The sequence below is a fragment of the Haliaeetus albicilla genome, chromosome 16, assembly GCF_947461875.1.
Source record: "Haliaeetus albicilla chromosome 16, bHalAlb1.1, whole genome shotgun sequence".
Lineage (NCBI taxonomy): Eukaryota > Metazoa > Chordata > Aves > Accipitriformes > Accipitridae > Haliaeetus > Haliaeetus albicilla.
Genome location: NC_091498.1, coordinates 21043203 through 21067268, shown reverse-complemented (window position 1 = coordinate 21067268; position 24066 = coordinate 21043203). Strand labels below are relative to the sequence as shown.

The 24066-nt window shown below is 41.3% G+C and overlaps 1 protein-coding gene and 1 long non-coding RNA gene across 4 annotated transcripts in view; one reads left to right on the top strand and one right to left on the bottom strand.

The window, feature by feature from the left end:
- AMPD3 (adenosine monophosphate deaminase 3) overlaps positions 1-1333 on the bottom strand; it is a 37153-nt gene extending 35820 nt beyond the window's left edge. The window contains exon 1 of one of the 3 annotated variants that reach the window (XM_069803868.1): positions 1118-1333. Coding sequence is in view for 2 of the 3 variants with exons in the window: in XM_069803869.1 (XP_069659970.1) it covers positions 542-563 (22 nt within the window). In the remaining variant the exon portion in view is untranslated. Of the gene's footprint in view, positions 1-541; positions 945-1117 lie in introns of those variants that run through there. The other 2 variants (XM_069803869.1, XM_069803867.1) reach the window with 2 other exon arrangements.
- Positions 1333-20761, top strand: LOC138689288 (uncharacterized). The gene is made up of 3 exons (XR_011328156.1): positions 1333-1638; positions 2497-2569; positions 20695-20761. It is a non-coding gene; the product is annotated as an uncharacterized lncRNA (long non-coding RNA).
- The last annotated feature ends 3305 nt before the right edge of the window (positions 20762-24066 follow it).

Below are 24066 nucleotides of genomic sequence, written 5' to 3'. Positions count from 1 at the left end.
GATGGGGATCTTGCATCCAGTATCCTTCTACAGAAGTGCTGTCCTTTACCCAAGGTGAGTGCCTGGGAGAGCGACAACTAGACATCTTAATGGGATGGGGAGACGGTACGAATGCCAACCAGCAAAAATGCTCTTTTCCTAAATCCCTCTCTCTCACAGAGCGACTGCTTTGGTTGCTCTTTAGTTCTGCACCTTTCTGGAAGGAAAGCAAGCTATTTCCCTTGAAACACGCCGCATAAAAGACAGGATGGAATGACTACTTAAAAAGCAAGTATTGGCCAGGAATTTAATGGGACTGACTGTGTAATGAGCACACGCCATGAAAACAGCAGCCCCCGCCGCCTCCGACCCCCCGCGGGGAGCCGCATCCCGCCGCCGCGAGCAGGTGGGGCCGGGCCGGGCCGGGCCGGGCGGCGGGCGCTCCCGCCGCAGGAGCCCCGGACGCGGCCGCCCGGGGTCCGTCCCCGCCGGGGCGGCGGCCAAGGTCACCACCACCGCGGGCCAAGCCCGGCACGGCGCTGCCTCCTGCCTCGGGACTTACCTAGCGCCCCGGGAAAAGCCATGTTGGGGCAGGGCAGGGCCCCGCCACCTGCGCTCCCGCCGGCTGGAAAGACTCTGTCGGAAGCCGCCGGCGGAGGAGGCGGAGGGAGGAGCTGCTCCCGCCAGATGCCGCCGCCGCCGCCGCTCCCCTCTGCCGCATTCACCCGCCGGCCGGCCGCCCCGGTACCGCAGTGCCGCGCCGCCCCTTCCCCGGCCCTTTATGGCCGCCGCGGCCCCCGGGCGGAGGAGCCCGCTCGCCGCGCCCCCGGCCCCGCCAGGCCGGCCAGCTGCCTCCTGGGCGGCAGCATCGCGGCCCGGGGCGGCTCCGCAGCAGGTGGGGCCGGGGGCAGACGGAAGGAGGGCGCTGAGGCGGGCGGCGGGCGCGGGTTGCAGCCTCCCGCCGGGCGAAGCGCCAGCCACAGCAGCGACCCCCGCCTCCCTGCCCCGCGGGTCCGGCGGGGCGGGGGGGGGCTGCCCCGCCCCGCTCCGCCCAGCCCTGACGCGAGGGGCGAGCGGCGCGGGGGGCCGTTAACGGTCGCCCTGACGGGGCGGGGTGGGGCGCGCGCCCTGTCCGTACCTTGCTGAGGAGACTCCCGCTCGGGGCGGCGGGCGTTGTTCCTCTCGGGAGGCGGCAGCCGTTTCGGGCACTGTCCGGCGCCGCTCGTCCCGCGGCTGCACCTGCGGTGACGGGACTGGCGGGGGCAGGGACAGGGACGGCGCCTCCCCGCCTCGGGGCCGCGGCCTCAGCGGGAGCTAGAGGATCCGAGGGGAAGGCTTCGTCCCCCGCGCCGCGCCGGCCCCTTCCTTCCCCTTCCCCTTCGGCGGCTTCAAGACAGAAGTCGCGCTGTCACATGCCTCCTCGCCGGCGTGGGAGGGAGCTACCCGGGGCGCGCCGCCTCAGCTTAGCCCGGCCCCGGCCCACCTCAGCCTGCCTCAGCTGGCCTCCTCAGCTGCGGGGTGGCCGGCGCGGGGCGCCTCATGAGTGCCGCCTTCGCAAGCGCTCATTTCAAAACTCCTCCCCAAAAAGCGCTTTAATGCAGAAAACTTTGATTCGAGACCAGAACCTCGGGAGGCTGGTGCAAAGATGACACCCGACACGTAAGTTTGTGGATGATGTATCCCTATCAGAAGTGCTTTCAACAATGTACCGGGTGTGGTTCAGGTGCTCGTATATACTGGGGGAAAAAAAAAAAAAAAGTCTTCCCGGGTAAAGAGCCCAAGACAAATAACTGAAGGTCAAAACGAGCATGACTTGGCAGGAATGAGGATCTTCATATGTAAAATAATTTTACCGTATTTTGAGAGATTCTGGGCCCTGAAGCTGAAAGGTTTAGGGGCGTTTGTGGTAAGTTTGGGTTTACGGTACTTTGGAATCTAATCTGAAGGTATTTAAATATAAAACTATTTACAGTGGAGGGAAGCACTGGGAAGGAAGGTAGCGACTGAAGAACAAGGTCCTTGGTATAAAAAGACAAGCAGGGTAAAGGTAGATTTCCCAAAAAGTGTGAGGGATCAGGTAGTTCTGTGGCAAGTGTGCTGTCCTCCCAACTTGGTAAATGAAGAAATGCTCCATTCATAAACTGCAGGGGGGGTTGGCTTCAGAAATTCCTCTACACAGATAGTGAAGAAATGAAAGCGAAAAGAAAGTAGGTGACCATACGAAGTTTGAGTTGCAAAGAAGAGTTGCAAAAGTTTGCGAAGAAGACCGGGTATTTTCACTCTTGTGCTAGTATCAACATGATCACCTTCGTGCGCTCGTAAAAAAAGCTAAGAATTATGGCCACAGCTGTTGTATGAGACATCTACCAATCCAAAGCATTTGAAAATGAGTCAGCCATCCAAAATCATAAAAATATAATTTATTTTAAAATAATAATACTACTACTAATAAAAATAGACATTGTTTCTTAGCTTGGAAGAAAAAGCTTATGCTGTGTGTGCATGTTTCTCCCACAGTAACTCTTGTCTTCATCAGCTGCTGCCAGGCTACACCCAGACAAGCCGTCTGCCACCCAGGAAGCTACATACTGTAAGTGTCTGTAACTCTGACTCACGGTTGCCCTGCCCACATGATATATGAGTAAAGGACACCTGTTGCTGCTGGCTATTTAGTACACCCGTTGATTGCTGATCTGTTAGTCCTGCTTCCTTTCTCCTGTTTCCCATGTCCTTCTCCCAACCATCTGCCTGAACTTGCCCAAACTTGCCTGCTTCCCATCACAGAGTTTGCCTGGCAGTTTGAGCTCCTTAGTGGCTCTCTAATCATAATTGTGCCCTACCAGCTGGACTCAGGTATGCCATGGCTTCTTGGATTCCTCTTCTCAGCTTGGCAAATTGGTCTTGCCTCCACTCTTGATTTAATCTCTCTTCTAACTATGGGATGCAAAAGACTGGAAGAGTTCCCTCTTGTGCTATCACTGGCTTTGTACCAACTGCAGTGAAAAAATAACGGTCTCAAAGACAACTGAGTTTCTACAGTTTTCTTTCATGGAAACAGGCAGCTCTGTATGCCTCAAGTGAAGAAAGCATTGCAGTGTGAGTTCACATTTTATGAAGGCCAGAGAATTCATGCAAAAGGGAGACCTTAAAAATGCCTTAACAAAGAAAAAGCTTCTATGAGCACTGGAGTACAAATCCACAAGGACACAGGACACTTGTTCTAGGTGACCATGACTATTTAAGTGAGCTCTCCTTTCGTAACAAGTTGGAAACCTTTAAAGGCAAACTGAGATCATAACTTAGTAAATTCATCTATAGTAATTGAAGCATTAAGAAAATACTATTGCAAGATCTGTAATAACGTCAGGATGGATTGTAAGAATAGGGTAATGGTAATAAATTAACAAGAAAATACTTCAAGTCCTCTCACATTTTGCAGGAGCAATTACTGTGATCAGTTATTTTACAAACTGTGTTCAGAACATACATTCAACTAGTGGGTCCAGTTTCATGTCCCATCTCTGCTCTCATAACGAACAAGTCACATGTATCTTCGGGAAATAGAAGTAACACTAAGCTGACAACAATGAAATAGCATATTTTCAATAGTAGATGTTGTTGTACTCTTCCATTAGCACCTGCAAAACATAAAGCATTAAATTTTGCATCCAGACTTAGAACAGCCCAGTGATGTCAGTCAACACCATGTTAAACACTTGCCATCTGGCCCATGAAGGAGTCTTTCTGCCAGTCCAGTTTGTGGGTAAACTATACTTTGTACACCTTATTAAGATTAGTGCAAGTGTCTCTGGAGTTACTTTAAATGTTCTGATTCCTATTGTAAAATGTCAGTACTTCCTGAAGCTGTGTGGGTTTTGGTTCACTTCTTTTGTGTAGTGAGCAGTAGTTCTCTCAGGGAAATTTTACACTGTATAAAAATGTATTTCTTTTTATCTTCTTAATCTTATACAAGAAAAAAGTTACTGCCTTCCTTTCACCACAAAGTTACAACTGATTACATTTCTTTATATTATTTTTTAAACTCTGTATTTCTATTATGCCTTTGACTTGCTTTAAGCCCTACTTTAGAGATTATTCTTTTGGTGACAGTAGTAAACTCATGATTATTCCAGTGTACATGGTATTTGGACTGCTCTTTTGCAGTCAGTCTATTTTAATGAAAGGAAATGCAATAAAAGTTTTAAAGATTTGCTTGCATGTCAACATCTACTGAGGAGTGGAATAAAATAAAGAAAACCCTAAATATACATCTGTATTATTAATACTTATTTTGAGAAACAGACAAATCTTGTCCGGGAGATGATTAAAGCTGGAATGCATATTCATCAAAATTAGGAAATGGTCTCTCATTCTCACTTTATATTGTTTCAGTTGTTATAACACACTGCTTTCATTTGAACAGTGCCTTAAAAGCTAATGGATTTTGAATTCATTTTTTTTAATAGATTCATATTACTGACTGTGATATTGATAACAACAAAACAACTAATGGATCAAATGAAATATTTCAATCTATAATGTACCCATTAGTGGCGTACAAGCAATATTAGACCTAGTACTTACTTTTCTGATCTTCAGTCAGTTCAGTTAATGATATGCTTGGCCCACGTGCATTTACTTACTGAAGTGTAACTGATATTCCAACAGCAAAAAACCACAGTTAAATAAAGTAATCTCCAAAAGCTGGAGGGGAGGTTTGTGCCAAATGTGAAACATAATTTAATCTCATTATCAAATACTCTACTAGAAAGGAAGAACGATTCAACTTTTTAAACAAAACAATAGATGAAAATTGTAATCATTCAAAAAGGGAGAAAATTATTCCACTGAGTGATTGAAATTATACAAAGCAAGTAGTATCTGTCTGTTTTATAAAGTCAGCAAATCAAAAAGCATCTTATCCACTGCTTTTCAAAAAGCTTGTAGAAATTAATTGCGCGTATGGGTTTTCAGTCCTGTATTTGAATTAGACCCAGTTAAGAACTCTTGATACAGATGATTGGGTCTTTCTCAGTATTGAGTTAAACTAGAATTTGTAAATCTAAAAGTTTGGTTCCTACTCTAAATATAAGCAGCAAATTTTCTAGGCTTTGGAGACTGCTCAAGGCTATTTGAGAAAGTATGTGAGAGAGGCAACAAGGAGGAGAAACTATGATTAGGCCAATTTTTCATAAACTCCCATCTTGGATAGTTGTGGTGTTCAGAGTACGTACAAACAAGATACAACTATGCTTATATAAAATGCAAAATGTTTTGGAAATTACTTGTACTGACATTAGAACTGATAGTAGGTTTGGAATCCTTTTTCTTGTTTTTTTTCAGTCAAATGACATTCTCCTTTCTGAAAGGATACCTGTGAGTATAATTATCCTGTAGTATATTATTATAAAATAAAATACTTACAGTGTGCAAATGTAAATCTGGTTGTTTAAAAACTGAAATGGTAGTGCAAAAACTATAGAAATTACAAGAGGATGTGACTGTTCAGTCACTGCTTTAAAAATAAACTAGGAAAGTATCTGTACAGTCCTAATAATCTGAGTCTGAAATAACAGAAGTTTTCCATGAGTTTATAAATGGAATATACTGTAATACTTTGTTGCACAAGAAAGGTTTACAAGCAAGATGGGACCCTTTGGTGTGTTTGGAATTGTAAGCTGTCATTCAGATATTTGGAAAGCTTTCTTTCCAGCCAGTTGGCAAATTCTTTGTTGGCATAGACTAACTGCCTTGCATTGTCACAACAGCCATGTAAAAATGCTAGTTTAAAACCGGTTTATCTCAAACCTACTTAGCTTGGACTTTGCAAGTATTTACCATTGATGGAAGTCTGCCTTGCTCTGATATTATACCTAATTTATCTGAAATTCTGCAACTGTTCTAAGAAGGAGAGATCTGACTGTACTAGACAAACCTGTACGTGGAGCTGAAAGACCTTTAATCTGATTTATAAAAAGGAGAATTTTCTGAAAATTACATTTCATATCAGTTATGTGATAGGCAGATGAAATACTTTTTAACCACCGCTCTGGTGTACAATGCTGTTTTACTCAGCTTTGTTTTCAGAGGAATTTTATTTGCTCAGAATGCACGTACAATAAAATATTCAGCAAGCAACAGTCTAATAAATTAGACACTGCCAGTGCGTGATAAATAATGAAACGGTGTAGTTAAAGCTCACAAAGGGGAACTCTGTGGTCTATTTTGGAAACCCCTAAAATAAAGAATATTCTGAATTATTTGATTTCTGCAAAAATCAGTACTGGAATCTAAACCGTATGTTTAGAATTGGTTTACATATTATGTTTGCAGTGGCAATGCAAATAGTTCCATTAAGTGATACTCAGTTCTGCATTTTTATTACTTTTAGATGACCATTAAGGTTTTTGTGATGATCTGTGACAAGGGTTTGCATCTGGATTATTTGGCCCTCAAGCCAGAAGTTTCATTCCTAAATAACAGATATCTGTGTGATGTGGGTGGAGCACGTAACTGCCCAGAAACTGGGAAACGCAAGATATGGTTTAGACATAACCTCACAGAAACATTATATGGCCTTAAATAAACTCGGCTAGGTGTTGCTGAACTGCAGTCTTCCGTGTTCCCAGAATATCCCGTCTTCTCTTTGTTTTATAAGTGTAATTTACAAGTCTCCTTTTACAAGTGTGAGTGAAACTCTGCAACCTGCGAAGCCACCAGTTCATTTGTACACAGGAATTGGGTCTAAGCGGCCGCTTACAGCCCAAATAAGCCTCTGTATTGCTTGTTTAGTGCTAAGCAGGCATAGTTGGCAAGAAATCCAACCCAAGACGTTCTTATTTTCATGTAGAAACTTAAACTTTCACCTGGGGGGGAACTGCTTTATTGTTTTTATCCAACCTGCCCCAGTGAAAAATGCTATAGTTAGGCCTATGCTGATACGCAAAGGGACTTAGAAAGCCCCCGTCTTCTTTCCCTAAAGCTCATCTGAAATATTAGGTATGGGAAGCTACAGCCTGTGACATTTCCCATCCTTTTCCCCCACCCTAGAGGCCGTGGGGAAACAGCGTCTTTTGTCACCGCGGCTCGCCAAGAGCGCAGCGTCGGCCTGCAGCCGCACAGCGGCCGGCCCCGCCGCGCTCTGCGCCCGGCCAGCGCCGAGGCCGAGCTCCGCCGCACCGGCGGCTGCGCGGGGCCGCGGCGGGAGCTCGCCGCCCTCCCTGCGGCCTGTGGCCGCGCCGGCGTTATGTAAACAGCAGTTACGCAAGGAATGCAGATTTCACCTTACATAACCGTTCGTTCCTATCAGAGACTTCTTTATTTGTGCCATTAGTGCGTATAAATTAAGAGGAGGGAAAATCAGCGGTTGCGTTATTAGAGATGCATCTCTCTCTGGTTCCAAAGTGACTTGACCTGTTCGCTGCTGTCGTACTTCTCACTCGGGCAATTTTGTGAGACTCCCGTCTCTCCTCTGACCTGGCAGAAGTTCCCTTCTATTAAAAAAAAACAGCACACATACCTAAGTCATATTTTTGCCCTTCTCTGGGGGTCTAAGGAACACTTTACTGATTCATAGTTATTGCAGAGAGTAAACTTGATCCAATATGGACAAAGGGAAATCAAGTTCTGTGTATCTCAAGCTTTATGTTTCAGCTGCTGCCACAATCAGAGGACCTGATTCCAATGTCTGTGTGCAAACATAGATTTCCAAGTCACTTAAGTGCCATCAGGGCTAAAGAAAAGAGCCCCGTAACTCAGTCTCTAGTGGGTATTAGGAGAGAGATCCCAGAGACAGTGAGGCCTGTTTCTGTTCCCTTGTCCTCTCAGGTGCAGGCAAGGCATCATCAGGTGGTGTACACTTGGGATACTTTCACAGAGTAGTAGATGCTGTCACGGCTTCTGTGCTTGATGCCTTACTCTATGACCTCTATACTTATTTTTGATCCTGCAACTCCTACATACCTTTCCTTTTTGATTTAGTGCCCCTGATAAGTTGGGGGTGGGGTTTGGGTTGGTTGGTTTTATGTTGTTTTTTTCCCCTTTAGCCTTTTTTCTCCCCAGAAAGGCCTTGAATTCCATGGATACCTTGAAGGATTGGTGTACAGGGGTGCTCTGCTCATGGTTTTGCTCTGGTTCTCTACTTAAACATTTTTGACCATACACCTTCATACCCCTTTCCTTTTTCAGTTGTTGCTAATGCCCAGCCAGCCCTATAAGGAAAATCCAGTATGAACAGAAACATTAGTGGATAGTTAGATGGTGTCAAAGACAGAGGAATCCTTTTCCTGTTGTGCTTCACCTGTATTGGTTTATAATCTTCATGAACTGGAGGTGGAATCTGGACTATCCTGATTGTCATCAGTCAGTGAATGTCTTCCAAGAATGAGTCTGGTTCCAGTTTTAACGGTGTCTATTTTGGTGTCCACAACATCCTATAGTAGTGAGCTTGTTCTACAGCTTCATTGTGCACTATGAGCCAGGGGGATGTGAGCCAGCTTTGATCCAAAAATTGTACGACCAGATATAGCACAGTTCTTTGAGCTCTTAGCTTTTGCTGGTCAAGACTACAGCCAGTGTAAGCTCATGTCTGCCCCCGGGTATACTGCAAAGACATCCTCTAACTGATGCTTAGACAGGTCACAGCAATGCACTATTAAGCCAAATGAATGTGCCACTGATTGCCACGCTCAGGCATATTGTGCTACCATGGAAAGACAAATGATCTATGGGGACGGTCTCTGTATGTAATAAACTCTTTGCTACATCATGCAGCTGAAAAGAATTAATTTCCACAGGGAGTAGCTCTGATGTAGACAAATCTCTTTGAGACTTGGGCAGTCAATAGAGCCTGGAGCAGATGGAAGACAGTATGAAGTGAAAGGTGACCTGCTAGATTTGTCAGCTGTTTGAATGGCTTATACCTGTCATCTCCTGTGTGATCCAGTGGGCGTAAGCAGAGAGTAGGGGAACAGCCAGTCTTCTCAGATCTGGACAAAAGTGGAAGAAAAAAAGAGCTGTTAAACTAATTGTTTGGCTTCCCTAATAATCAGTTTCTGAGTTTTGACAGCCTTTTGTTTACAAAACAGAAACATCAGAAGAATCTAGAACTTAAATTAGTAGATAATTAAAAAAGAGACCATCACATTGATATTTCTTCAACTTTGTTTTTTTTCAATTTGATTTAGTCTTTCTTCAAAACTCAGATTGTGTTGTTATTTCATGTAATTGAAATATAAATTTTAAACTGTTATGTGTATGCTACCCCAAAACAGTGGGGAAAGGCAAATTTGCTGTATGCAAACATTTAGTAATCTGGTACCGAAACTGGACATTTGGTAAAAGAGCAAGAGTAAACTTCACATATATTCTATCTCTTTGCTTTTCCAGATACACTTAGGAAGTTCATAATGTACTGAATCTGTTCATGCAAAATACAGCTGTTGTCAATTGCCAAAATACTTTGCAAGGATTGCTCCAGTGATGAATTCTACAGGTGAAAATTGTGCACTAGGGAAGAATAAAAAAGTGTTAAAGGCATAACCATTACAGCCATGTCCAGGGTGATAGTTGCAAGGTTGCCAAGAAAAAAATGCATCCATTTCTTTTCTGACATGAGGAAGTATGCTAACTGTGGCTAAAGACTAGAGAAGAAAGGCCTGTAGATCTGCAACACCTCTGAAAGACATATAAAATGTTTTCACAGTCCCCAATGAAATTAGTCAATTTTGCTGATTGATAATGTGGAATCAGTTTTCCACATTAGGCTAGTTTGGGTCCCTTATTCTGAAAAGAAGCTATCTGACTGCCAGTCAGCCCAGCCAGCTCTGGGATGATCACTTTGGAGGAATGGAATGCAAGTATAATCCCTCAGGACAATTTTTCAGCATTTTTCAGCATTGTGGGAAGGAAGGGGTGCTTACATGACTTAGGGATCCATAGCTGCCTTAGCAGTGCCTTGAGTTACTTGTAACAAGCTCAAGACAAAGAGGAGAGAGTTTTTCTTGTGCCAGTAGAACACAGACTGGTGCAAAGTGGTTCAAGAATTGGAAGAGCATATCAACAACTTAAAACCAACTTAAAACTTTTGCCAACTGTGACAATTCGGTAAAACATGGGAGAGAAACTGAAAGCCAATGCCTTTTTGCCTCTTATGCTGGCTATCAGTTCCAAGTTGGTCAAAGGCTGAAAACAATTTTTTTTTTTTTTTAATAATATCTATGTTTCCTTGTGATCATTCACAATATAGGCCCTGCTAGAAAAAGTTACATAGTCCATAATGACTGTCAATGGAGCACATCTCTCTGAATGCCATCTACTTTTCAAAACTCTTGCAGGCTTGGGAAATGCTGTACTTAAAAAAGCCAACAGAGCCACCTAGTGTTTAAATCAAAAATGTACAGTTTTGTGGAAGAGCAAGATCTAGGTGTGATCTCAATGTCAGAGAGGGAAAACAGCTCATAGTCTTTCATATTAATCCCTGACGGTTCTTGTTTCTTACAAACTGTACAGTTATTGATCCTAGAATTAACAGTGTTAAAATTGTACGTGGAGATTTCTATTACATCACTAGAGATGCCCAAGACTAGTCAAAAAGTTTTATCTGATACTTAGCCGCAGCCACTTTCATATTATCATTTTTAGTTATACATTTTCATTTCTTCTTGGCGTTTAAAACCTTCAGATACCTGTGCTGCTTCGTTGCCTGCTGCTTCAGGGTGTATACTTAATCAGTCATTTTTTGTACTGTGGCATTCCTTCTGTGAATTGTCTTTTTGGCAGTCTGGCATATCAAACTCGATGCAATGCTCTGGAGTTGGTCAGAAAGCTGGGAAGAGGCCACACTGCAGGTTTCTTACTTTTTTCCTCAAAATGCTGCAACAAGGTCCAATGGCTGTTATCTCCCTTGCTGGTAATCAACATGCATACATGCGTGCACACGACAAACATGCACAAAATTTACACTGATTTTTTCCTCATCATTTCTCATGGTGAACTCAGATATAATTGCTCAACATTTGTCATCCACAGTCATTTCCCTTATGACTTTTTCACTTTGTCATTTTCTGCCTCCATAGATAACTTACAGAGAAGAAGAAACATGATTTTTATAGTTGTCTAAATAGTTGGGTTGGCTTTGTTCTCCTAATGTAACCTAAGAAGGTGAGTGCAGATCAACTAATTACTCAACAAATAGGCAAAACAGAATTTTGCTGCCCTATGGAGAAAAACCTGGGGTCAAAGCAGAGCTGGGTCCATGACTGAGCCAACCTAACAGCTTCTGCTGCCATGGGAGTTGTAGGACAGGGGACAAAAGGAGTCACACGAGGAAGAGCCACTGATGTTTCTGAGACAAACCACCTCTTCCTGGGTCCGTGTCAGAAGTCGTTGTCCCATAATCATTCTCCTTTTTTTCTTTTTTTTTTTCTGTCCGAGTCTGGTCTAATAGTATGGTTTTCTTAGGTAGCATGCAGTGATTTGCTTAAATCCTAATGTCCATTTAGCAATCTAGCATATGTGTAATTCAAAGGTAGGACAGGCTTTTGGCATGGGAACTTATCTGACTTAACTAGGTGTTTGAAAGATAGTTGTCTAAATCTAAGCTGGTGTTCTAAGATTCTTTATAGTCTGTGAGAAGAAGCAAACACTGTCAAAAAAATGGTTTCTTTTGATCTCCACATAGGTGCCTAAGAATGCTGGAGTCAATTATTCTCAAGAGTTGAATCCCACGTGGCCAACAGTAACTACTGAAAATCAGTTGCTTACCTGGAATCTCAAGAGTGAGTGAGGCAGAATTATATTAGTTATTTTGGAAGCTACTTTTGGATGGCCATTTTAGACAGGGGGGACTATGTAATAAGAATGCTGTCCTTTAAAGGAATCACTTAACAGCTGTACTCCTTTTAGTAATTGCCCATTGTGCTCAAGAAAGGAAACTGAGTGAGTCTTGTGCTTTATAAACCTATTTTGCTTATCATTGGTGGTTCTTCTGCCCACTATATATTTAAAGTTTTTCAAAACAGTTAGAGGTTCTTGAGTGATGATATTGCCAAAAGTTAAAATTAAGATTCTGATAATAGCACAGTGCATTATTGCAGTATTCTGTTTACTGAATCCCTTCAAAGAGACTATCATATTATCACTATGACCTCAAAAAATGTTAGTCTTGTTTAATCATTAGAACAAAAATTCAGAGTCCAGAAAAATCATAGTACAACAATTAGGGACAGAGAAGAGCCAACAATGTGGTTCATAGAAAAGAGACAAGAAAAGGCCTATCTGAGTCTGTGGAGTGTTTCCATTTTCCCTAGATGATATACTGCAGAAACCCATGATATATCCAGTTTCTCCAGAATTTTAAGTTTACATTAAAGTAGATCACGTGCCAAGCCATCCTTTTTACAAAAGCTTTTGTCTACACAAGAAAATTGACTGATACATCTTTCATGGCATAAGCTATTTCTGAGCCACTCTAAAAGCTGCAACTAGTTATTTAAGAGCAACTATTGTGGAATAGCTTATGCTACAGTGGTTACACCCATCACTTTCCCTGGAGATAAAAAAATCCATTACAATATTCTAAATGTGAACTCATTGTAAACTTCTGCAGCATTTTCTTCAAGACTCTACAAATAGACAACTTGAAATAATATTCTGAATGACGTTAGTTGTCTTTGAACAGTTAACTCTAAAATCTAATGGCATGACTTGGAATGCTTATTAAAACTTTTTGGTTGGAGGCAGTAGGAATTAAGCATGAGAAGAAAGAGGAATTATTTCAGGGAGGAAAACCCCAAGGGAAGGGAAGAAAAAGACAGAAAAGGGGACTGAAAGGGAATGAATAGCAGCAAAAGGAAAACTGTAAAGAAGAAAAATCAAAGTGCAGAAATAACAGTGAAAGTTAAGATGGGAGTGTTTCTCAACTGAGAAACTATCATGGTAGTAAGCCTGAGTTAGCTACTACACTACAGAAGGATAATTTATCCCCTTGATCTTAATGCCAGTACCCCACTGATATCGGTGTGCATCTTGCTGTACATTAAGTGTATCATACAGTCCTAAATTTAGACAAGCAGTCATTAAATATTGAATTCAGCCTTCTCTGCAGAGTGACTTTACACATCCCTCACGTAGGTCCCAATGCCAAGACAGTATTTTCTCCATTGCATGCCATTGTTCTGCCAGTCTTCTCATTACTTGCTTCATTTACTCACAATATGTCAAAGCCCAATTCTGTGACATTTCAGTCTGAGTATCTTTTAAAAGAACTGCTTTTTCTATCTGTTTTGAACAGTACAAAGCAACTTGCTGTTTGTTTCCCTCCCTGTGGCGATGCTTCTGTCTTTCTAGCAGAGTTAAATACTGTGATAGATTGAAGGAAAATTATGTTGTTTCTACACGTATGGCACAAGCTGTTGAGCAGGTGAAATGACAAGGACCCATGCTGTGCAACAAGAGCCAATAAGGACAGAATAGGGAAGCAGAGCCACCCTATCAGACCTGCCCTGAGATACTGTCTGAGATGGTGTGCCCCTAGTCTCTCCACTTCCCACACAATTCATGGCTGGATTTTGCCCATCCTTGCAGGATCAGATGCTAAAGTGATTTTACAGAGGTGTTGCTTCTTTTATTTTCATAATTCAGGAGCTGATAAAAGATTACCTTCATTAAAAAATTGAATTAATCTTAGTTGTGATAACTGAGGGAATGTTATCTATGCAATGGAAACTTTTACCTGTTTTTTAATGTTAGGTGTGTTTTTAATGCCTGTGTATGAATGTGTATACACATTTGCTAAGAAAGCCTTTCTGTCTGAGATTAGGAATAAAAGGGAGTCCTTTGTTTTAAATCTTATAGTTTGACCAAACAATTAGGCAAGGAGGTCAGATGAACCTTTTACTCCAAATGTTTCTGCAGGGGAGTGAAACTTCAACAAAAAAACCAAAGAAGCCAGGTGCTATAAACAGGTATATAAAGTGGAAAAGGCTCAAGCACATAAAAGTACTAGAGAAAGAAATGGAAGGATTTTATATAGGATGGAAGTGAAAACATGGGATGGGAGGTCTGAGTTAGTTGCAGGAAGTGAGATCTGAGGAAGTGAGCTGGACAGGGAAGACTCCAGCTTTCAGAGAAGGTTTCTAGATAACTCCAGACATATGGTGTCTACTTGTAACAAATGATTTAGGATGTGTCAAGAAAATACACATTCTATTTCTTGTGTTATCCAAATGAAGAGCAGTAATGTTTTAAAAACACATGCAATGTGTGTTATAGTATATATACCTTCCACCTTAGGTACTTCCTAAGGTGTAAAATGTAATTCCAACTATAGTTTTGCAGAGGGTGCCTTAGGGTTCCCTTGCAATTCTGAAAACTGGAGACAGATCAATTGTTGGGTCTATTTCTGTGAAGGGGGAGCAAAGAACCAGGGTCCAGGACATGTATATACCATGGAGGCTAATGGAAGAGGTAATGCCGTAGCCTACTAAGAAAAGCTTAGTGCTATAAGTGGAATGAAATCCAGCACAGCAGTTTGGGGAGCATATATTGGTGCAGTTTGGGGAGCATATGTTGCTCCCCATGGTGCAGTTTGAACAGATCTATGGACCAAGGGTGAGTAGATGAGTTCACAAATAATTTCTCTGTGTGAAGTTATCAGGGACATACAGGCTCTTTAATATTGTGGAAAGAGGGGAAAATTAGAACCAAAGGCAATAAGGTGAAGCCAGCAAATTCAGTTGAGAAGTTAGGCATGCTTTTTAACAGTGTGTATGATTAATCAGTGTTGGGGAAGTTGTTGGTTTTCTACCTCTTGATTTTCTCGCTTCAAAGCAGAGTACTTTTCTGGAAGCAATGCTTCAGTTGAACAGAGTTGTGGATCCCAGTGTAGTAATAAATGGGTAAAATGTAATGGCCTTGACAAACAGCAGTCAAACTAAGAGATCTGTTGGTTCATCCTGGCCTTAAATTCTCTAAACCTGTGAAATTTCTTAGACAGCTTTGACTTCCTCATCCTAGACTTCATATTGCTTCTTTCTGCATTCAGTTTAATGTTTTAAATCCGTGCCTGAAGGCCAGAGGTGCTTTTTTGGTTGTTGTTTAAACACTAACTTGAGGCTGAAAACATTTCTGTTTGTCCAAATCTGGAAAAATGTGGAATGATTATATTACCAAAGGGAGAGAGAAAAAAAAGAAGGAATACTGTGTACCCAACAAAACAGAGGCAAGAATGTAGGAATGTAAATGTGTTACAGGCTGTTATTAGGATTTTGGATGCAAAAATAAAACTTAGAAAAGACTGAAGCGTTCAAAAGGCATAATATGATCCAGTTTATTTACACTAGAAATTGCCTTCCCTAGATTGCTAAGGTGACAGGAAAAAATTATGAAAAGAAGGTAATCATATTTGGTTTAATTCTGGCAGTTTCCACTGAAATGCCTGTCTCTCTATAACAGTTTTTTTGAAGGAAGTGCCTTGGGGAATTACTAGAAAAATGAGCTTTATTAAGTGTTCATGGCCATCTGAACTACCCACCCATCCAGTATAAATGTGTTCTGGCAAAACAAGTGTTTGTGTTGCCATGGCCTTTCCCATGATGTTATTTTCTCAAGCAAAAGCATTTTTCTAGCTGAGATCTTAACAAGGACACAGGCAGGGTGCCATAATTCAGTCCTTGAAGAGAAAAATAATGATTTGGAGGGAATGGTGAAGGAAAGAGATGGTCTCAAAGGGGGTATAACAGAGGACTTAGATCTATCTGGTGACTCTTTTGCCCAACAGAAGCAGTGATGCCTTCCACTAATCACTCCAGTTCTGTGGGAGAGTAGTGCAGCCTCCACCAGCCCTGCAGAAACGCTGATAGGCCCAATGATTCTTCTGTAGCATCCTCAGTATAGGGAAAATCTCTCTTAAAAATAACAGCTCAGTTGTTATTTGCCGAGCAAATCACACGCCTCAGATACAGGCTTCCTCGAATCAGGTCATAGGGCCCTGTGCTGTGCACAGGTACAGGGACTCTACACAAAAATATGTCCCCAAGGTCTATGTGGATCCATGTGATATATCTGCAAGATTTGAACTGTTCTATATAGTGCTTTTTTTTTTCCTTCCTTTGCCCTGCAAAATCACTTAGGGAAGGTCCTGCCTAAGGGTTTCACATTGGTTTCTATGGTCCAGTGAATATTTCTGCAAGTGAAAATAATTGTGAATTTTACATTGTTTTCTGATTTATACTCTGGTTTTAGATTAATATTGAAGTGTTTTATCATAAAAACTAGTGAGCTGGTCACATAAGCATTGAACAATATTATATAGTTAGTATACAATGACTAAAGCAAAACTAATGGGTGCTTACATAAAGTGCATAAGAACAAGGCAGGTATTGAGTCACCCTTTCTCTGCATATCTTCCCAAATTCCAGTAATCATCAGTTTGTGAGGTAGAGGTCATATCTGAATCCTTCTGGTTCCCATCCACCAAGAGGCTACAAATTCCTTTCTGAAGGAATAGAAGAAAAAAAGAACAGCTCAACAAAAGACATGGGACTTACCTCTCATAGGGTTTCAGTGAGATTTGGGCATTTTCCTTCCTTCAGCTCCTGTGAGACAACTCTTCTTTCTCAAACTGCTTTCATATCCACATAGCTCTGTGAATCACAGCAGAACATTGATCTCACCAGAGAAGGTAAAGGGAATAAGGTCCACGAATGCTAAATGTAGGTCCAAATCCAGTTAAGTATCTATTTGTAGGAGAGAACACATTAAAAAAAAAAAACAAGTAACGAAAAATAAAAATACAATAGGCCTCTTGGGTCATCTTATCTCCCCAAAATTAATTTTCTTCATAATGCCTCTTTCTCACATCATGAGATAGTGAGCAGTATTCCTTCTGTTTGAAGGAGTACAGTCCACATCTCACTGATACCTAACGCAACACCATTTTAGCAAACAGATCAGTTACAGAGCTATGGCAAAACAAAGCAACATGGAACATTTTATTTATCTTTAAATAAAATTAATTAGCTGGAAACTAAGAGAGCAAATAGCATTTTATAGAAATAGCAGAATATGCTAGAGCTTTACTCCAAAAAATGTGTAATGTGTTCCCCTAACTGCTGACACCCATTCAGTCTCATGCTCCTGCATTGAGATTGCTTTTAGAAATCCAGGAGCAGAGGTCTAGTCAGCCCTCTGGAAAACAATTCCTCAGCTTACCACCTCATGATAAGTTCTTCCTGTTCAACCCAACATTTACCTGCCATCTCATTGATCTTGTTGAAGTATCTTCAATAGCTCTTATTTGTTGTCTCTCATATTCATACCCACTGGAAAAAATCACAAGATATCTAATTTAAAGCTAAAAATCTGCAGGAAGGAGAACATGAGCTAAATCCAGCTTGCTTTATGCAACTAATGCCAATGAAATTAAAAGCCTATTTAGGGGAGGGAAGCAAACGTACCCCATTACATAACACCAGTCATATCTTTGATTATTTTTTTAATATGACCTTTTGAAAATTAGATTAGAAAGAGAATTCCAAATTAAAAATGAATCAATTAACTCCCTTGCTCTTGCAATTCAGGAGGGACATGTCTGATGCATGAGGCAATACTGGAACTTCATGTTGTGGGATGTATCTGACTCATGGTCCTAAGTGGATTTAGTTGTCACAGTGTGATGTAGGGAGCTTGCAAGCTCCATTCAGCAAGAAAAGGGTTGAGCTGGATAATGATTCTGGAGCAGAGGCGAAGGGAACCAGCTGCAGAGGATGACAAGGCTGCCAGGAGAGCAGCAAGAATCACTCAGAACGTAACATCACATGGAGGCATTTCTAAGTTGATGCTGACAGGAATTCAGAGATGTGGGGGAGCTAAGAGAGGTCTAGAGGCTGGAGACAGGACTATAAATTGAGTTACTGGTGCTTATCTGCTGTCACAGACAGTGACAGTAATTTATAGGTGTACTGCAGTTGTCCGAATTCCCCCAGGTTGCTTGTAAAAACTCTTGAGAGATGGCCTATTCACATGCATTTCCTCTCTTGGAGTTTACAGTCCCTAGAGCTGAAAGTGCTTAATGGAGGTAGTGTTCTCTACTTCAGCTACAGATGGCTGTATTAGTGAGAGCTGCTTCTGGTTTTATCTTTGAAAGGATCAGTCTTCAATTTGAGACTGCTGAAGGAGTGGATATGCATTTAATTCAGCCATTCCTACTACTGAAGCCATAAGCCCCATGGCTGAGTTGGGCCAGACCATGTGTAATGGCATTGGGAATGGCTACAGTCCCTTTTATTGTCTCTGTCTGCAGATGTGAGTAAACCTCCTTTGAATGTGATTGTGGAAGATTAATTCCCATGACTTCAACATCTGAATAGAAAAAAATTAAGATACATTTATATGTGATGGGAAAATTAAGCTAACTTAACCTCATGAACAATGAAAGCTTATAAAATAGTCCACCTTCAACAAAATGCTAAAGAACACAATGTAATTACAAATTAGTTCCAAGTATGTACTTTTTTATTATGAAAATCAGTAGTACATTTACTTAATATGGAATTATTAGGAATGACATGCTTTACTGAAGAAATAATGATGAATTCCTGAACATTAGAGATAAGTTTTGTGGTTCCTATGATAAAATATTTTTAGCTGGCTAACATATGAAGGCATCTAGAATTGTCCCAGTTTCTTTAATGGAAAATAATTTCTTTCATGAAATACTTCAAAATTATTCCTACATAACTTGCGGGGAACTTACTGGTCTTTTACTGAGTTGGAATGTTAATCAAGCACACATATTGCCTAATATTAAAACAAATAGAAATCAGCAGGTATTTTATAACTTTGCAGTATGTTATGTACTTCCCAATATGCATGTGGGATCAGTCAGACCCCCAGTTCTCTTCATATTTCCAAATAAGCTATGTGATACTAAATTTTTATTAAAGATAGATCCAGAACTTCATTTATTATGTAAATGAATAGTAAAACATCTCTTCTGTTTAGAACTTGAGGATGGGCAGTGGGAGATGTGGGTTCTAATTCCCAAGCTGCCTTATCAGTCATGCAAAAGCTGTTAAGAACCAACCATTTCTTTGATGTCTTGATGGTTTGTCTGTCAATTGACAGTTCCTTAAGGTCTAATATCATGGCCCTACATGGAGATATAAGTGAGCATAAAGTGTTCCTTTTATTTCTCTTAATCCTACAGGTAAGAGAGGTAAAGCAGGCTCTGTAGAACTACAAAGGAGGCTTTGGTTCACCTTCCCCAATCATTTGCTAAGATCATTGCACTAAAGAGCCTTCGGTTTCACCTGATGCAAGACTGGAGCAGTTTTCTTAGTCTGGGGACACAGACAACTCCATGTTACTGCTTTGTTCAGGGCAGATTACAAAGTGATGATCCAGTCCTAATTGTGGGGGCTTTTTTCCATCATTAAATAAACTAAGGCTTAACAAGATGTAAAAACTAGATTTAGTCAAATTATAAAACCTTAGTTATAGATTAATACCTTTAGATTATGTGGTTAAAATGTTGCAAACCTTCTTTATAAAACAATTTTGACCTAGTTCATGTTTACATTCAGGGACTGATGTAACCTAAATTGCAATAGTCCAGTTGTATATCTCTTATGTTTTAGACAAGAGTGGTCAGGTAATTTATTTCACTTTGAATTAGCAATTGAACAGTGTAAGTTCAACATTTGTCCACTGCTTTTTAAATGCCAATGCCAATGTATGTTGTAAATAGTCTAAGAATAACTGTCACCATTGGTCTATCACAGAGAGGTATTATTCATATCCCAAGTCTTTGGAGGAATTAAGTCCTCTGTTGAGATTCGTAAACAACATGCTGTTAAATTCTTGTATAGAAATGAAGACAGCTGATAACACGCAACAGTGACACAGTGGGATTCGACACAGTGGGACTCAGCTTGGAAGTGGAGGCCTTCCCAGTGCTTATGACTTGCTTCTTGCAAAGATTGTCATCTCTACTGCAGGGACAGTTGAACTGCATGCAGAAATGCTCCCAAGTCACCACATTCTATAACATAAGCAAAATCAGTCCTGATTTTATAGTGGAACAGTTTAGAAATGGCTGGATGGATTATTCCATTTCCCTGTTGTGGGAAGCAAAGAGCAATCATAAAGACAGGCAGCTGAAGGCCACCATCAGTTAAATCTGCCTATGTTTGTGAGTCAACACCTTCACATATTAGAGGGGGCAAATACCAAACTTTAAAGGAAAATACTAACATTTATCATGGCAACTGGCAATCAGTTGTTTGCAGCAAATCAATATAGGTAACCGAAAGTTTGTTTTTATGTTGAACATTGCCTCTACAATTTTAAAGGGCCAGAGAACTGGCAAACCTATCTGTACAAGGTCTGGCTGGGATGGGGTTAATTTTCCCCATAGCAGCCCTCATAGTGCTGTGCTTGTATTTGTAGCTAGAGAGGTGTTGATAACACACCAGTGTTTTGGCTACTGCTGAGCAGTGCTCCCACAGCATCAGGCTGTCTCTTCAACATCCCCTCTCAACTCCAAAGGCCAGTAGGCTGGGTGTGGACAAGATCTTGGGAGGGGCCATAGCCAGAACAGCTGACCCAAAGTAACCGTAGGGGTATTCCATACCATATGACATCTGCTCAACAATAAAAGCTAAGAGAAAGGAGGAGGCGTGGGGGGCATTCATTAGTACCTTGTTTGTCTTCCAGAGCAACCGCTATGCATACTGAAGCCCTACTTCCGAGGAAGTAAATGGACATCGCCTGCTCATGGCAAGTAGAGAATGAATCTTTTTTTTCTTTGCTTCTGCACACAGCCTTTGCTTCTGCTTTTGCTTTATTAAACTGCCTTTATCTTGACCCCCAAGTTCTTTACCATCTTATTTTCTCCCCTCCCCCTGGTCCTGCTGAGGAGGGGAGTGATAGGGTGGCTTGCTGGGTACGTGGCGGCCAGCCAAGGTCAACCACCATGCTATGGGACAGATGTTATGGAAATGTTGTGATGAACTTCATATAAGTTGGATGCATTTTTATCCCTGCAAAGACCATGACATGGCCAAGAAATGGAAGTGTATTGTTGTCCAAATTCTGTGTTTGTCCTCTGTGTCTCAAGAACTGAAGGATGTTTGCCAAACTATTCAATTGTTGGCCAGAAGTTGGAAGAGCTACCAGAATATGCTCCCCTAATACTTATGAATTATATGATTTCAAGTATTGTGTTGCCAGCTTTTGAAATAGTGCTAAGGTATCTAAATGACTAGTATGTTCAGGAAATTAACTACATTGTGAATCTAATCAGTTACTGTGAAGGACATCAACTACCTTAGAACACTGTGGTTCCGCATTGACATTACTCAGAAGATGTTTGTGGCAAGTGATGTCTGATTTCAAACTCTTAGAAAGAATTTGAGAATATGGATCACAGGTCTCCAGCACAGTGGCAGATAGTCATCCGCACTGATAATGTGTTTGGGATGAAATCTTGGCTCCACTGAGGTCAATGCAAGTTTGCAATTGCTGCTTAGTAGTAAGACCATACAGCTGAATGAGGGGGGTGGTCCTCTGGGGTTTTTTTTACTTAATTTTGTGCTAAACCAAATTAGCCATCAAGGTGTTACCAGTTCTGGGAAACAATGAAATCTCTTGTTCTGCTCTCTGGGATTTCCTGTTATTGCATGAATGAAAAACAGAGAAAACAGGCTCTATATCTCGGAATCTTCAGAAAGGGAACTGAGGCCAGTGAAAGTGTCTGATCCTTTCAGGAGATTTGGTGTGGTTATGAGTCTTGGAGACCGGTTTGAATTCACATACTATCTAAGAGACAGCAATTATAAAATTAAGCCACTCGAGGTCATGTCAGTGTTGCTATGCACTAGACAGCCACACTTCTTGGTGCTGAGCCATTGTGCAGAGCCTGCCTTGGGAGATATCCCAAGGATACCCGCTGAGTATGAAAGGAGCACTCAGCCAAGAAAAGCAGGAAAAAGTGTTCATCTGAAGTGGGGGAAGGGATGCTGTTTCTTTTCTGGTTTTAATCTGTAGAAGTCCAAGAAAGGGAACTAAAAAATTAAAGAGTGGGAGGACTGAACTGGAGGGGAGGGGAGTAAAAGTATCTTTTTACATCAAGAATGGCCAGAGCAGACCACTGTTTCAACCTTGGAACTTCATTATTCTTGGTCCAGCTGGCAGTCTGTTAGAAGAGTCCTACTGACTCCTGGGTATCCAGACAAGTTTGGAGAAATGCAGGTTTTCCCATTTCCACTCTTGCAAGAGCAACAATTTCCTTGCCAGAAGCACTGAGTAGGGGAAAGCTACATATCTGCAACTAGAGTAAGGACACAGAGAGTTGGGTTGCTGCTTCAGGAGCCCAGAGGGGGCTTCTAGTACCCCACCAAGAAGAGTCTGTCAATGTTGGCGTTGAAGACAGTTAACTGACTGCATTGTGTCTGTGTTCACAAAGACTCCCTCAAAGTACCATTAGTCAAAGCCTCTGTTGTAATATACAAGTTAGATTTCCAAAGGTTAACTGCTCTCTGCCAGAAGAAATAGGTTTCTGTTTCATCATTTCCTGCAGAGCTTTCAGAAGCAGGACATGAGCATGTCACCAGAGCCACAGAAAGGGGGTGGTTTGTCTTGCCTAGCAGCCCCTGAAAACCCACGTCCTTGATACTTTTTTGCTTAACTGTTTGAAAACATGTCACTGAAAGGTGCTTGCAGGCAGTAGACATTTCTCTTTACTGCTTCAGGAAAAATGTCCATCCTGGCAAAATGTGATAAGATAAACTGAGATGCTGCCTGAAGAAAAGAGTATCAGCCATGGGCTTTTTCCAGTGGCCAGTGACAAGGGGAGCAGAGATTACAGCTCTCAAGGTAAAGTGAAGGTTTTCTTCCCTGCCATAGCTGATCAAGGCTAAAGTGTGCCTTGATATTGCAGTGAGACGAGGAAATCCTTCTCGCTATTATCTGTATTCTTTTCAGTGCCTTCTAGTAACCAAAGAGACTGGCAAGGGATCCATCAAGTGGTACATGAAGAACAAAAGAGAAACATGGAGCAGGAAAAGGCACTTTTCTGGAGAAAAACTGAAGATTGTGGGAGGTAAACTGAGCTCCATTTTGTAATTGTGTTGAATTCAGCAAGGCAAACCATAAGCCTATAACTTTTAAAAATAATATTCTCTGTTGTAATATATAACAGTCTTTATGAATTGTTATTTCTCTCTTACCACTTTGCCTTTCAAGGCATTTTGAATGTTAGTCTTCTGTCCAAGTGAGGGCATATCTGCATGCACCACCTGACCTCTTTAACCATGTATAGATGCAAATTTTTAAAGAATTGTATATAAAGGGAAAATAACCAAAATAACAGAAACAGATAATCCTGGAACCTTAACACAGTGGTTTTGGTTTCCTTGAAAATTATTGGCAGATTTGCTGAAGAAAAACATGAGTTCACAAAGACTACAGATTCCTACAGGAGGTAATAGGAAAAAGATTCTAACTTGATGCATTTCCCATTTTCTTAAACTTCCAACCAGCTTTTTCCAAAGCTAAACAGTAACACCTAAACACTGGCATACACATGCAGATTTCATTTAGAATTTTCAAAGGTCAGTTCTGAGCAACTATGTGCTTTGGAAATCCATTTAGGAGCACAGATACTGTTCTTAGACAGTAAACAAATGAAGATGGACATTTATGCCTCTCATTGAACATTCCACAAACTTATAGAGAAGTCCACACCTAAATAAGTTTAATATTAGGTATCATGATATTCTATACATTTCATAACTTCTTAGATACATTTAGTTAATTCTTGTTATCAATAAAAAGAATCTTTAACCAGCTATATCATCTCCTGACTACTTCTTAGATCTTCTGGATTAGGCACTGTTATACATAGTATGCTATTTTTGCATTTATTTTTCTGGATAACTTTTATTGCACAAGGAACCTGTGTTGCTGTTCTGTAGAAGTGTATACAACACACTGTGTTCCCCTACAGACTAATGAATTCCTGGGTCTCTTCCCTGAGAACTGACTTCTACCACAGGTTCTCTAATCTGTGTTATATCTGGCCTGTCT